Source organism: Scyliorhinus canicula, chromosome 5, assembly GCF_902713615.1.
Source record: "Scyliorhinus canicula chromosome 5, sScyCan1.1, whole genome shotgun sequence".
NCBI lineage: Eukaryota > Metazoa > Chordata > Chondrichthyes > Carcharhiniformes > Scyliorhinidae > Scyliorhinus > Scyliorhinus canicula.
Genome location: NC_052150.1, coordinates 94,121,205 through 94,135,411, shown reverse-complemented (window position 1 = coordinate 94,135,411; position 14,207 = coordinate 94,121,205). Strand labels below are relative to the sequence as shown.

Genomic DNA, 14,207 nt, shown 5'->3' with positions numbered 1-14,207 from the left:
GGAAATTAAAAGCAATGCATCTACTATTTCAGCAGCCATTTCGTTTAAGACCCGAGGATGATGTCAGTCAGGACCTAGGGACTTGTCAGCTTTTATTCGGAATAATTGACTTTTTGCCTGGTGATAGTAACTGTTTTCGGTTGCTCCCTTTCACCTCCTAATTCTCACTTATTTCTGGGATTTTATTGTATCCTCTACAGTGAAGACGATTGCAAAATACCGGTTTAGTTTGTCTAATATTGCCTTATTTTACATTTTTAATTCCCCTTGCACTATAGAAGACCAGGGGGCAGCACGGTGACCTAGTGGTTAGCACAGCTGCCTCACGGCGCTGAGGTCCCAGGTTCGATCCCGGCTCTGGGTCACTGTCCATGTGGAGTTTGCACATTCTCCCCGTGTCTGCGTGGGTTTCGCCCCCACAACCCAAAAATGTGCAGAGTAGGTGGATTGGCCACACTAAATTGCCCCTTAATTGGAAAAAATAATTGGATAATCTAAATTTAAAAAAAAAACTATAGAAGACCAGTACTCACTTTACACTTTTCCTTTTCTTTCTTTTTTAAAAATACATTTAGAGTACCCAATTCAATTCATTTTTTCCAATTAAGGGGCAATTTAGCGTGGCCAATCCACCTACCCTGCACATCTTTGGGTTGTGGGGGTGAAACCGACGCAAACACGGGGAGAATGTGCAAACTCCACACGGACAGTGACCCAGAACCAGGATCGAACCTGGGACCTCGGCGCCGTGAGGCAGCAATGCTAACCACTGCGCCAACGTGCTGCCCACTTTTCCTTTTCAAGTACCTGTAGAAACTCTTACAATTGTTTTAAATTTCTATATAGTGTACCCTCATGCTCTTAATTTTTTAAAAACTTTTTTTGGTCAATCTTTGCTGTTCTTTATATTCTGTGCAATCCTTTGTCCTGCCACTCAACTTTGCAATATTATACACTTTTTCAATTTCATACTATCGTTAACTTCCCTAGCCACAGGTGGACCCTTGGGGTCTTTCTTTCTCACTGGAATGTCTCTTTTCTGAATATCCTGAAATATCTGCTCAAACGACTGTTGTTGTATCTCTACTGACCTATCTGTTAACCTAACTCTCCAGTTCACTTCAGCCAGCTCTATCTTCATGCACTCTTAGTTGACCCTATTTAAGTTTAAAACACTTGTCTTGGGTCCACCCTTCTCCCCCTCAAACTGAGTGTAAAATTCAGTCATATTAAAACACTGCTCCCAAGGCGTGCCTTCACAATGAGTTTATTAATCCTGTCTCATTGCACATTACAAAATCTAATCTAACGTGCCTTCCGGCTAGCTTTAAAATATGCTTGAAGAAACTACCCTGAAAATACTCCGAATTCGTCATTCGGACTACCTTTGGCAATCTGATACGTCCAATCTGATACGTCCCTGAGCAGAACTAGGGGACATAGCCTCAAAATAAGGGGAGGTAGATTTAGGACGGAGTTTAGAAGGAACTTCTTCACCCAAAGGGTTGTGAATCTATGTAATTCCTTGCCCAGTGAAGCAGTTGAGGCTCCTTCATTAACTGTTTTTAAGGTAAAGATAGATAGTTTTTTGAAGAATAAAGGGATTAAGGGTTATGGTGTTCGGGCCGGAAAGTGGAGCTGAGTCCACAAAAGATCAGCCATGATCTCATTGAATGGTGGAGCAGGCTCGAGGGGCCAGATGGCCTAATCCTGCTCCTAGTTCTTGTGTTCTTATGTTCTTATTTATATATAGACAGAAATCACCGATACTTATTGCTGTACCTTTGTCACAAGCCCCCTTTTATTCCTGTATACTCCGTTTTGCAGTGTGGTTACTGTTACTATTTCCGATCTCTACCCAAACAGATTCTGCATCTTGATCTCCAGGACTAAGGTAGTCTCTGTGTTGTACCAATGTTGTCCTTGACTAACATAGCTTCCTGTCCTTCCTAAACGTCATGAACCCTTGAATGTTCAGGTCCCAGTCATATTGAATCTGTGTTTCTGTAATGGCTTTCAGATCATATTTATTTATAGTTGCACTTGTAAATTCAGCTGTTTTATTACAAATGTTACTTGCATTTAAATACAGAGAGCTGTATTTTCTGCGCAATCCTCCATACGTTAGAGGTGGCCAGCAGTGGGACCGTCCGGTCCTGATGTTGACAATGGATTTCTTGTTGTATGTGCCCCTCGCCGTTGGGGAATGCCTTCGACGGGACTGGAAGATCCTGCAAGCGTGAACAGCTGGAAAATTCCAGCCAGAGCTTTTAATTCTGTCTTCATTTATTTTGTAACTTCTAGTCTGACCTTCTGCTGCACGCTTCCTGCCACACTCTGATCATTTTTGCTGATTGCTACCTTTTGCTCTCTTTTTCATCTTTATTTAACTTGCCACATCTTCCTAAACCAATGCCTCGCCCTCACTATTTAGTTTAAAATGAAATGTCCTGGTTTATACGACTTGTTGGAACATTGATCCCAGCACTGTTCAGGTGAAGGCCATCCTGGCTGTGCAGCTCCCACTTTCCCCAGTTCAGTGCCACATTTGAGCTGTACATTTAACATTAATCTTATTTGCCCTACACCAATTTGCTTGTGGCTCAGATAGTAATCCATTGATTATTATGTTTGAGGTTCTCCGAAGGGGAGGCAGAGAGCACAGAGTCTCACTCTATGTAGATGATCTGCTCCTCTACATCTCGGACCCACAAAGCAGCATGGACGGAATCATCGCGCTCCTGAAAGAGTTTGGAACCTTCTCGGGCTACAAACTCAACATGAGCAAAAGCGAGATCTTCCCAGTACACCCGCAAAGGGGGGGGGGGGGGGGGGGGGGGGAAGAGAGCACTAAAGGGGCTGCCGTTCAAACAAACCCGACACAAATTCCGCTACCTGGGGATCCAAATAGCCCATGACTGGAAAGGTATCCACAAATGGAACCTCACCAGCCTGACGGAGGAAGTAAAAAAGGACCTGCAAAGATGGAACACACTCCCACACTCCCTCGCAGGGAGAGTCCAGACGATCAAAATGAATGTACTGCCCAGGTTCCTCTTCCTGTATAGATCCATTCCGATCTACATCCCCAAGGCTTTTTTTCAAAGCGCTGGACAAACTTATCATGGCGTTCGTATGATGGGGGGTGGGGGGTAAAAATGCTAGGATCCCAAAGAAAGTCCTACAAAAAACACAATCCGGGGGGGGCTAGCCCTCCCGAATCTACAATTCTACCACTGGGCGGCAACAGCCGAGCGAGTAAGGGGATGGATCCAGGAGCCAGAAGCCAAGTGGGTGCATGCGGAGGAGGCCTCCTGCATGGGGACCTCCCTTGCCATGGCAGCACTCCCATCCCCACCCAAAAAACACTCCAGCAGCCCAGTGGTGACAGCCACCCTCCAATCCTGGAACCAACTGCGGCAGCAATTTGGCCTGACCAAAATGTCGGACAAGGCTCCCATCTGCAACAACCATAGGTTCACACCAGCACTGACTGACGCCACCTTCAAAAGGTGGAGGCAGGACGGGGGGACACTGACAGTCAGGGACCTATACACGGACGACAGGATCGCAACACTGGACGAACTGACAGAGAAATTCCGGCTAGCCGGGGGGAATGAGCTACGGTACCTGCAGCTCAAAAACTTCCTACGAAAGGAGACAAGGACGTACCCACAACCGCCACGACAGACACTACTGGAAGACCTACTGGACGCAAGTATCCTAGAGAAAGGGAACTGTAGCGACATGTATGACCGACTGGTAGAAAGGGACGACACCGTACTGGATGTAACAAGAATGAAATGGGAGGACGACCTGGGGATTGAGGTAGGGTGGGGACTCTGGAGCGAAGCACTGCATAGGGTCAACTCCACCTCCACGTGCGCAAGGCTCAGCCTGATGCAACTAAAAGTGGTACATAGAGCCCACTTAACAAGAAACCGTATGAGTAGGTTCTTCCCGGAGGTGGAGGACAGATGTGAACGGTGCCAAAGAGGCCCGGCCAACCACGCCCACATGTTCTGGTCTTGCCCCAGACTTGTGGAGTACTGGACAGCCTTCTTCGAGGCTATGTCTAAAGTGGTGGGGGTGAGGGTGGAGCCATGCCCGATAGTAGCGGTCTTCGGCGTTTCAGACCAGCCAGATCTATTCCTGGGGAGGAGGGCGGACGTCCTTGCCTTTGCCTCCCTGATCTCCCGCCGTAGAATCCTGTTTGGCTGGAGGTCAGCAGCACCGCCCAGAGCTGCAGACTGGCTGTCCGACCTCTCGGAATCTCTCCAAATGGAGAAAATCAAATTCGCCATCCGAGGGTCGGACGACGGCTTCCACAGAACGTGGGAGCCATTCATGCAATTGTTCCAGGACCTGTTTGTGGCCAACGTACAAGAGGAAGAATAGTCGGGTGGCCAAGAATCAGGGGAAAATGGACGGGAATCGGGGGAAGGTAGCCGGGGGGGGGGGGGGGGGGGGGGGGGGTGGGGGGGGGGGGGGGGGATACGGGTTCGTTATGGGGGTTTGATGGCTAGCTAAGGCCCAAAACCAAACTGTAAATAAATGCCTATAAACATGTGCCTCGGCCATATTGGGGAATGTAAAATATGTATGCTGGCTAAAGGGGGCGGCCACAGTTGTTATTATGAAGATGCTTACCTGTAAATATACATGTTAATTTTTGCGTGTTTTTTTTTCTTCTCTCTAATAATTTGTCATTTGTTGGATATAAAATATGAAAATTCAATAAAAAACATTTAAAAAAAAAAAATAAAATAAAAAATGTTTGAGGTTCTGCATTTTAATTTAGCCCCTTAGAGCTTCTGCTGAAAGAGCATGAGCAACTTCTTAGTTCTGCCTTTGCCATGGGTACCTATATGGGCCATGACTATTCGATCCTCCCATTCCACTGCAGGTTCCTCTCTAGATGTTCCTAACCCTGTCATCGGATAAGCAACACAGCCATTTGGCCTCTCGCGTTTGGTTGCAGAGAATTGAGTCTAATCCCACGACTATTCTGTCCCCCACTACCACTATATAATTATTTTCGTATCCTGCTGGAATAACTTCCTGTGCCATGGTCAGTTTGCTCTACACCCTGCAGCCAACACTTTCATGCATACAAGTGCAAGAACCTCATTCCTATTGGACAATTGCAAAGGTTGAGGCTCCTCCCCTTCTACTTCCCCAATGACCAAACTATAAATTCCCAAGATGCACTTCAGCCTATAAATCCCAGAATTTTTTTATTAATGGTTACAAGTCTTGCGACCTAGAGCATTTCTGTTTTTGAAACTTGGCTTCCAACATAATTTCTGTGTACTGATTTCTTAAAAAAAACAACAACTATAAGGATAACACCCATTTGTGTTCTCAGTTTTATCCTAATTTCCGGCTGTGGTGGTGTGGATGTCAAACTGTAAGTATTTTCTTCTGGAGTTGAGCGAGACCACTGTTACATATCAAATGGTAACTGTGTCAGGGCCATTGACAGGTTGTTGGCTATGGTTTCTGTCTGGCTTTGAGCTTTAAAAAAACATTAAAAATGAATTTATTTGGAAAATCATTATTGTTGGAACAAAAATCAAAAATGAAAAGTATTCATGACCTGTGTTCTTTTTCTAGAAAATGGAAGAAGAATTAAAACAACATGAAGAAGCCAAATTGAAATTAACAGAGGAACTAAAACATCCTGTTGAAAATAAGCTTAAATGTTTGACCACCAAGGTTGAAAAACTCAGACAGGTCAGGTAAGAATTTGCATTGCTTGCTTGGTAGGTATATATTTTTTTTGTGATGTCATCTGGAGTTTTGTCATTTTTATTTCCGAATGTGTTGGGACCATTGTAATTTCTAGTCAGTTGGCAATGCCAAATATTCTTTACTGAACAAAATCAAAATAATGCAGATGCTGGAAACCTGAAATAAAAACAGGAAATGCTGGATACTCTGGTTTGGCAGCATCGAGAGGCATCAGAGAGATGGGGTAGAACTCTGTTCAATTGGTTGGCTGGTGGCCAATGAATTGGCCAAAAGGTTGTATTCTGCCCGGTAACTGGTCATGATTGCATCCTGCCCGAGTGGGATGATTTCGAGGGACTTGAGGAAAATCGAGTTGAAACCGCGTACTCCCCCCCCCCCCCCCCCCCCCCCAATGGTTTCTCCAGAAATGCGGAGAGTTGCTGTATTTCTGAAACTGCAGAGACCTGAATGAATTTACATTGACAACCTTTACAGGCTGGAAACAGTGACCTGGATCTGAAAGCTTAGTTTGAAGGAAGGTCTGCTTAAAACAACCATCAGAAACAAAGACTACTTTTCTTTTTATTTATTATTTTCTCCCCTCTGTGTTTGTCTGTCTTGTGTGTGCGTGTAGAGAGTTGGGTGAAGTTAACATGGAGATTAGGTATTAGATACTGGTTAATCAATCGTATTAGCTGCATATTTAATTATAGTTCTTGTTATAGGTCAAAAGAACTCTTGTTTAAATTTATAAATCTAGTGACTAATTATTGGGGCAGCCAAGAGCCAAAGACTTGGGTTTTTCTGTAAAAATTATTAGTTAATTCTTTGTGTTATTAGTGGGGCTGGAATTGACCGCGCAATAGCCCAGGATGTCGCTACAAGAGAAACACAGTATACATTTCGGGACGATATGACCTGTCATTAGAGTTCTGTCGAAGGATCATTTAGATTTGATGTGTTAACTCTGGGCTTGATTTAGTGGCTTTGTCGCACCCACTTGGTGATGTGACGAGGCTGTTGAATCTCGCGAGATTTATAATGACATCTAGTGAGATCCAGATTCTCACATTTATGTGAGCCATTAGGCTCATTTAAATATGTCTATGCCGGATTCTCCTGGATTCTGTCTGGGACACCGCTCCAGGGACTGGGCCTGGGGGTGCCTTGGCCTTGAGAGGTGGGGTGAGGGGAGTCTTGAAGATCCTGTAAAAGATAGGTTGGGTGCAGTAGGAAGTCCGGAGACCGGGGTGGGGATGCTGAGGGGGTCGAAAGATTGGGGTGGCATTTAAAAATGGCGTCCCGATATGCGAGAAGTCTTCCTGCACTGACAAACTGAGCTCGCCGACGCCTGGAAAAGGGCAAAATGCCGTTAAATAGCCGTGTTGTCACCGAGAAATACCATGCTAAATGCGCCCAATACAGACTCTTTCTGACCCGTTAAATCACTGTTTATCTCCAAAGATGCTGCTAGACCTGCTTAATTTATCCAGCATTTTTTATTTTTATTCATTATTAATTAAAATTTCAATGCACATTCTTGCAAGTAAAATGTACTGACCTTATGAGTCAGATTTGTAGTATATCCATTTTGAAACTTTCTTGTGGTTCCAGAATTAAGGAAATAAATTACTTATCTCATTGAAAAGCTGTGTTCCGAATGGGGAGGCCTGTTACACCTGAATTTTATTGGAAAGGAGCCTAGGAACATAGAACGAGATAAGTCTGCTAGTATCGGTTTCCTTCCCATGTTGTGGCTTTCTGAGCACTAGGGGGAGCAGGAAATTTAATTGGCATAGATGTACCATGGCTCAATCGAGTATTCTGTGAGGCCCTGGCCATGAAGTACAAAACAGCATTTTTGTTCTATGTTTCTCCTTCCGCAAATAGTTGTTTCTTTTGTCCAATACTAGAAGTACAAATTATTACACATACAAAAAAACATAGAATTTACAAGACTGAAACAGGCTAGTCGGTCCAACCTGCCCTTGCTGCTATCTACCCTCCACATAAGCAAACTGATATTCAAGTTATCTGCTGTGTTTCATTATCCCTTTTTTCCTTCATCCCATCTCTCCAGTCTAACCTGAAAGGTTGACCTGGATTTTCCTTCAACCACTAAAATGTTGGGTGGGAGTTTCCATACCCACCTGCCCCGAGGCAGGAAATTTCAACCAGAGGTCAACGGACCTTTCAATGCTTCGCCAAATTTTCTGTCCCATCTGCAATGATTCCTACAGGAGGCAGAACTGGAAAACTTGCACAATTAAATCTCAGCTTCATTGCCCCTTCAATGAAAATGGTTAAAAATCACATGGCTAATTTGATAGCCTCATGACTGTGTAGAAGATGTTTCTCTGGCTGTCTGTTCCACATTTTCATAGTTTTGTATTTATGGAGCTTAATTCTAGACTTGTGATAACTATAAACAATCTACTTCCAACTATCTTGTCCCATTCTTCATTATTTTAAATCCTTCTGTTGTCTTTCCTATAATTGGGGTTGTTCTCATGTAAAATACAAAAGCTACATTTTCAAGTCGTCTTGTAATTTTCTATTCTTATACTGACGATCCATACTGTACCTTCTTTGAAGCATCACTCAACTTCATTTTGTGTGAAACCTGAAGCTTTACGCAATGCTCTTAATTGAAGTTTTACATGAGCACATTATTATCTCTTGATATTTATGTATCTCTTGTGATAAAACCTAAATGCCGATTCGTTTTTTAAAGACTTCATCAGTCTGAGGGGCTTTCTTTAATGTCCTGAGAACCTGTACTCCAATCTCTGTCCCTGTCTCCTTTCATTGCCCCGAGCCGACTTCCATTCAGATTTCAGATTATACTTGCTGCTGTTTGTAGCCAAAATGCACCCTATTGCATTGACTTGCATTTGTTACATCTGTCGCCAGTTGTAAAATGCCCCCAGTCCAAATGGTTCAGTTAACCCCCTAAGATGCTAATTCCCTCAAATTTTCATTCTTAACCTCCCTGCATTTCACACAATGAAGCCAATAAAAGTATCTTTGCAGTGTTCCCCTGTTGTACTGTAGGGAAATACAACAGGCAAATGTTCTATCTCTGTGCTGGACGGAATGCATACTGTACCTTCTCTGAAGCCTTGATAAACTTCGTTTAGCGTGCACCCTAAAGCTTTACACAATGCTGTAACTGGACACACCATTACCTCTTGGTATTCATGACCTGTACCTCTTGTGTTGAGGTCCCACAAACACCAATAAAATAAATGGCTGGATATTCTATTTTAGTGGTGTGGTTGAACAATAGACAGCCTCCTGTTCTGTTTTTGAATAATACCATGTGATTTTTAACCATTTTCATTGAAGGGGCAATGAAGCTGAGATTTAATTGTGCAAGTTTTCCAGTTCTGCCTCCTGTAGGAACCATTGCAGATGGGACAGAAAATTTGGCGAAGCATTGAAAGGTCCGTTGACCTCTGGTTGAAATTTCCTGCCTCGGGGCAGGTGGATATGGAAACTCCCACCCAACATTTTATCTAAAAGTCATCGGTGCAGTACTGATCTAAAGTATTGGCCCAGATTAGGAACTCTAGGTTGTGGAGTGGGGCTTCAACCCACATCTTCCTAGCTCTGCATCAAAACTACTACCACTGAAGCAAAGCTAACATCTAAGTGGATAAACAAAATGAAAATCAATGGGGATTTAACACTGTGATAAGCACTGTGAACAGCTTTCGGTGACAGAATCTCAGCTGCCTGAGAGGCTGGAGGACCCGAAGCTGACACGGTGTACTTTGGGAGGAAGTGTGCCAAATTGTTGGGGAAGGAGGTGAACACCTCCCTCTTTGAGCTGGAAAGGGCTCATCAGTTGCTTCAGCCGAAGCCAAAGACGAATGATCCACCAAAAGCCGTGATAGTCTGTTTTCACAGCTATCAGATGAAGGAGATGGTTTTGAGATGGGCCAAGCAGAATCCGGAAGAAGGTGGAAGGCAGGGATGCTCGTATATATTGGGGCGTGACGGAGGAACTGGCATGAAGGTGGGTGGCCTTTAATAGGGCGAAGGCAACACTTTACAGGAGTAATGTGTGGTTCGGGGTAGTCTACCCGGCTAAGCTGAGAGTTAAGTACAACTCCCAAGGACCATTTTTGTGAGATGGCGGCGGAAGTGTTCGTGAGGGCTAAGGACTGGGACTGAACTGAGTTTGGACTTTGATTTCTTATGTCGTGGTTGGGAGGGGATGGTTTAAGGACAGTGGGATAATGGGTCAGGGCGTTTTCCCCTTTGTTTAGTGTTTAACATGTTTGGATTTACAAGGGTTTGGTGTGGGGGGGGGGGGGCTGCTTTCTCTGTTGGATTTTGTATTAGTTATGTGGGGGGGGGGGGGGGGAAGGGTTTCTGGAGGGGGCCACTTCGCTAGAAAACTTAAGTCGGCAAGTGAACGGAAGCAAGGTGGGGGACAGGCTGCGACCGGCTGACCCTGTGTGGACACGAGATGTGAATGGTGGGGGGATGGGGAATATGCAGAGAGGAGTGATTTTGAGAGGGAACTTGTGGGGTAGGGGGAGGGATAGTTGTTGGCAGTGATTCGGGGCAGGGCGTGGTCCCATTTGAGAGGTGGAACCGGGGGCAATCTTTGGAGGACGGTGGGCCTAAGAAATTGGGGGTGAGGGGCGGCGGGGGGCAGGTATATCCTGCAGAGCGGTCATGGCTGGGTGGAAAGGGAGGGGGAAGGAGACCCCTAGTCCGAATGGTGACGTGCACCGGTGAAGTGGGCGAGTGTCTTTTCGCATTGAAAGAGCTTGAGAGCCAATGAGGTGCTGCTGCAGGAAGACCCATCTGAGGGTGATGGACAAAGTTAGGCTTCGGAAGGGTCGGGTGAGTCAGGTGTCTCACTCGGGCTTTGTTAGCAGGGCCCGTGGGGGGGGTAGTGGTATTGGTGCGTAGGAGAGTTATGTTTCAGGTGGAGACAGTGGTGGCAGATCGGGGGGCTGGAACGTTATGGTAACAGGCACTTTGGAGAGGGGATTGGTGGTGGTGTTTAGCGTATGTGCCCCAAATTGGGATGATGTTGGTTTTACGAAGTGGATGTTGGCAGCCATCAGTTAATTTTAGGTGGGAATTTAACATGTGCATCTGAAGATGGATTAATCTAAGCTCACCAGTGTGTAATGTATATTCGAACATTGATTTCTTTATTATAGGGAGGTCATTGTTGTCGGGGGTGAGGATTACGCTCTGGACATGTTGGATGTGGTCTTGGGGAAGGGGCCTGCACAGAGGCCGGAGTGGAGGATGGATGTGGGGTTGCTTGCGAATCTGGCTTTTTGTGTGAGGATGGCAAAGGTGATTGACGATTATATGGGTTCAAGAAAAATGGGGAGGTCTTGCCATCACTGGGAGGCGCTGAAGATGATAAGGGGCGAGAGCATCTCGTATAAGGTGCAGGTGGATAGGGAAGCAGAGGAACGACAGCAGCTAATAAGCTGGTTGATGGGAAATATGCGGATGATCCCACTCTGAAACTTTTGGCCAGTAGAAAGAAATGCAGACACAATTCGACCTTTTGTCAACCGGGAAAGCGGAAGGCCAGTTGAGGTGGGCAAAGGGTGTGGTATTCAAGTATGAGGAGAAGGCCAGTCGCTTGCTGGCGGGAGAGTTCTGCCATCAAGTGGCCTCCAGGGGGATTGTTCAGGTCCATGTGGGGTGAGGGGCTGGTGACTGCTCCAGAGCAGGAGAACAAGGCATTTGAGGGGTTTTATAAGAGGTTGTATATGTCCGAGCCCCCAGGGGATGAGTTGGACATGAGCGAATTTTTGGAGGGGCTGGAGTGTCCTTCAAGCGGAAGAGGAGGATAGGGCAGGGTTGAAGGAGCCAGTGGAGATTAAGGAGGTTCAGACGGTGATAGGGAAAATGCATACCGGTAAAGCACCGCCAGTTGGGTTCGGGCAGGCTGGCACTGCTGTTGGTGGAGATGTTTGGGGACATGGTAGCTAGGAGAGAGCTGCCAGAAACAATGGAACAAGCACTATTTTGCTGTTGTTAAGAAGAATAAGGACCCAGTTAACCCTGTTAAATGTGGTTGCCAAGATTCTGGCCACAAGTATTGTCGCTTAAGCTGGAGGAGTGGTTGGGGAAGATCAGGCAGGGTTAGGAAAGGGTAGGCTGTTGTCTTCTAATGTGCGGAGCTTGCTAAATATGGTGCTCTCCCCATTGGGAGTGGCCGGTGGGGGAGCAGGAGGTGGATGCGGAAAAGGCGCATGATTAAGGGGAGTTTTTTTTTTTGCATTGTTGGAACGGTTTGGGATTGGGCCTAAGATTGTGCCGTTGGTCAAATTGTTGCATATGGAACAGAAAGCGAGTGTCCTTACAAATGAGGTGAACTTGGGACATTTCTAGCTGCATAGGGGAACGAGATCACTCAACATTTGTTTGCGCTGGCGATAGAACCGTTGGCCATTGTGCTGAGGAGCTTGGATAAGTGGAGGGGCTAGTGAGGGTCTGTGGAGCATAGGGTGTCCTCAAATCCCAACGTTGGTATATTTCGAACCCGGTTCCGACGGTGGGAGATATAATGGGTTTGCTCATGTCATACGGGGTTTTTTTCAGGATACAAATTGAATTTGGAGAAGTGAGTGCTCTTTGGTCTTCCTACTGGGATGACAGCTGGCTTGGTGGGGGATTGCAACTTTGATTGACAACTATTCACTTCAGGTATCCGGGGGCCCTATTGGCTCGAGATTATGCCCGGCTCGGAAATTAAATTTTGAGTCTGGTGGACAGGGTCACGGTGGATTTGTTGAGGTGGAACAGCCTCCCCCTATCATTAGCAGGCCTGGTACAGGCGGTAAAGATGAATGTTTTGCCATGGTTTTCATTTTATTCCAGTGTTTACGGTTGTCTTGCTGAAAGCGGTTTTTATGGGTGTGGACGGATGTGTCAATTTCTGCAAAATATAAGTTAGAGGCGGGTTCAAAGCTGATACCGACCTGAGAGAATCATTGTTTGAGCCAGCGAGATTGGATGCTAGGTTTCGGGGCTGGGGGGAGTGAGGGGTGATGGAAATTAAGGACTTATTTCAGAAAAGTTAGTTTGGGAGCTTGGAGTTGACGGAGAAGTTTCTGATTCCACGGTGGGGGGAGGTCTCTTAGATATGTGCAGGTGTAAGCTTAACCTTACAAGGCTAGTGGAGCAAATGGAGGAGGAGTTTGAGGTGGGACATGTTGCCGCTGTCTCTGGCGGGTAGGGTGCAGTCAGTCAAGATGACGGTGCTTCCGAGATTTCTGTTCCTGTTTCAGTGACTCCCCATCCTTATCCCGAAGGCCTTTTCAGACGCGTTAACAGGAGCATTACAGGATTTATGTGGGCACATGGGACCCCGAGGGTGAAGAGGCTGTTCTTAGAGCGGGGCAGGGATAGGGGGGGGCTGGCGCTGCCCAACCTCTGTCGGTACTATTGGGCTTCCAATTGCGTAAGTGGGTAATGGAGGGGGAGGGGGCAGCATGGAAGAGGATGGAGATGGCGTCCTGTGTGGGCACGAGCCTGGATCGCTGGTGACGGCGCCGCTGCCGTTCCCTCCAACGAGGTATACCACGAGCCCGGTGGCAGTGGCTACCCTCAAAGCTTGGGGGCAATGGAGGCGGCACAGGGGGGAGGTGGGGGCTTCGATGGGATCCCCGATACAGGGGAACCACCGGTTTGTTCCGGGGAGAATTGATGGCGGATTCCTGAGTTGGCACAGGGCAGGTATCAGGAGGTTGGGGGACCTGTTTATAGACGGGAAATTTGCGAGCCTGGGTGAGCTGGAGAGGAAGTTCGGGCTCCCCCTGGGGAACGCCTTTCGGTCACATGCAGGTGAGGGCGTTTGTCAGGTGGCGGGGTTCCCTCTGCTGCCGCCGCGTGGCGTCCAGGACAGGGTGCTCTCGGGGGTGTGGGTGGGGGAGGGGAGGATCTCGGCGGTGTACCGAGTGATGCAGGAGATAGACGAGGCCTCGGTTGAGGAGTTGAAGGGTAAATGGGAGGAGGAGCTGGGTGAGGAGATTGAGGAGGGGACGTGGGCGGATGCCCTGCGGAGGGTGAACTCATCATCTTGTGCGAGGCTTGGCCTCATACAGTTTAAGGTGCTGCATAGGGCTCACATGACCGGGACAAGGATGAGCCGGTTCTTTGGGAGTGAGGACAGGTGTATTAGGTGCTCTGGGAGCCCAGCAAATCATGCCCATATGTTCTGCACATGTCCAGCATTGGGGGAATTTTGGAAGGGCGTGGCAGGGATGTTGTCGAGGGTGGTGGGGGGGGGGGGGGGGGGGGGGGGAGAGAAAGGGAGGGGGGAAGAGAAGAGAGGGAGGGGGGAAGGGGGGGATGTTTTGTTTTGTACTAAAGGGACGGGCATAGTTGTTCTGTGCCAATGTCGGGCATTAATTCATTTACTCTTCTGTGTATGCGCGGGGGGGGGGGAGGGAGTTTCTGTCCTGTCTATTGCAGGGACGGGC

General features: G+C 47.0%; 1 protein-coding gene across 3 annotated transcripts in view; it reads left to right on the top strand.

Annotated features, from left to right (window-relative positions):
• Window positions 1-14,207, top strand: part of LOC119966131 (serine/threonine-protein kinase 31-like) — a 163,877-nt gene that overhangs the window by 54,621 nt on the left and 95,049 nt on the right. For all 3 annotated transcript variants that reach the window (XM_038797392.1, XM_038797390.1, XM_038797391.1), the window contains one exon: window positions 5,617-5,741. In XM_038797392.1, the coding sequence (XP_038653320.1) occupies window positions 5,617-5,741 (125 nt within the window). The remainder of the gene's footprint in view (window positions 1-5,616; window positions 5,742-14,207) is intronic.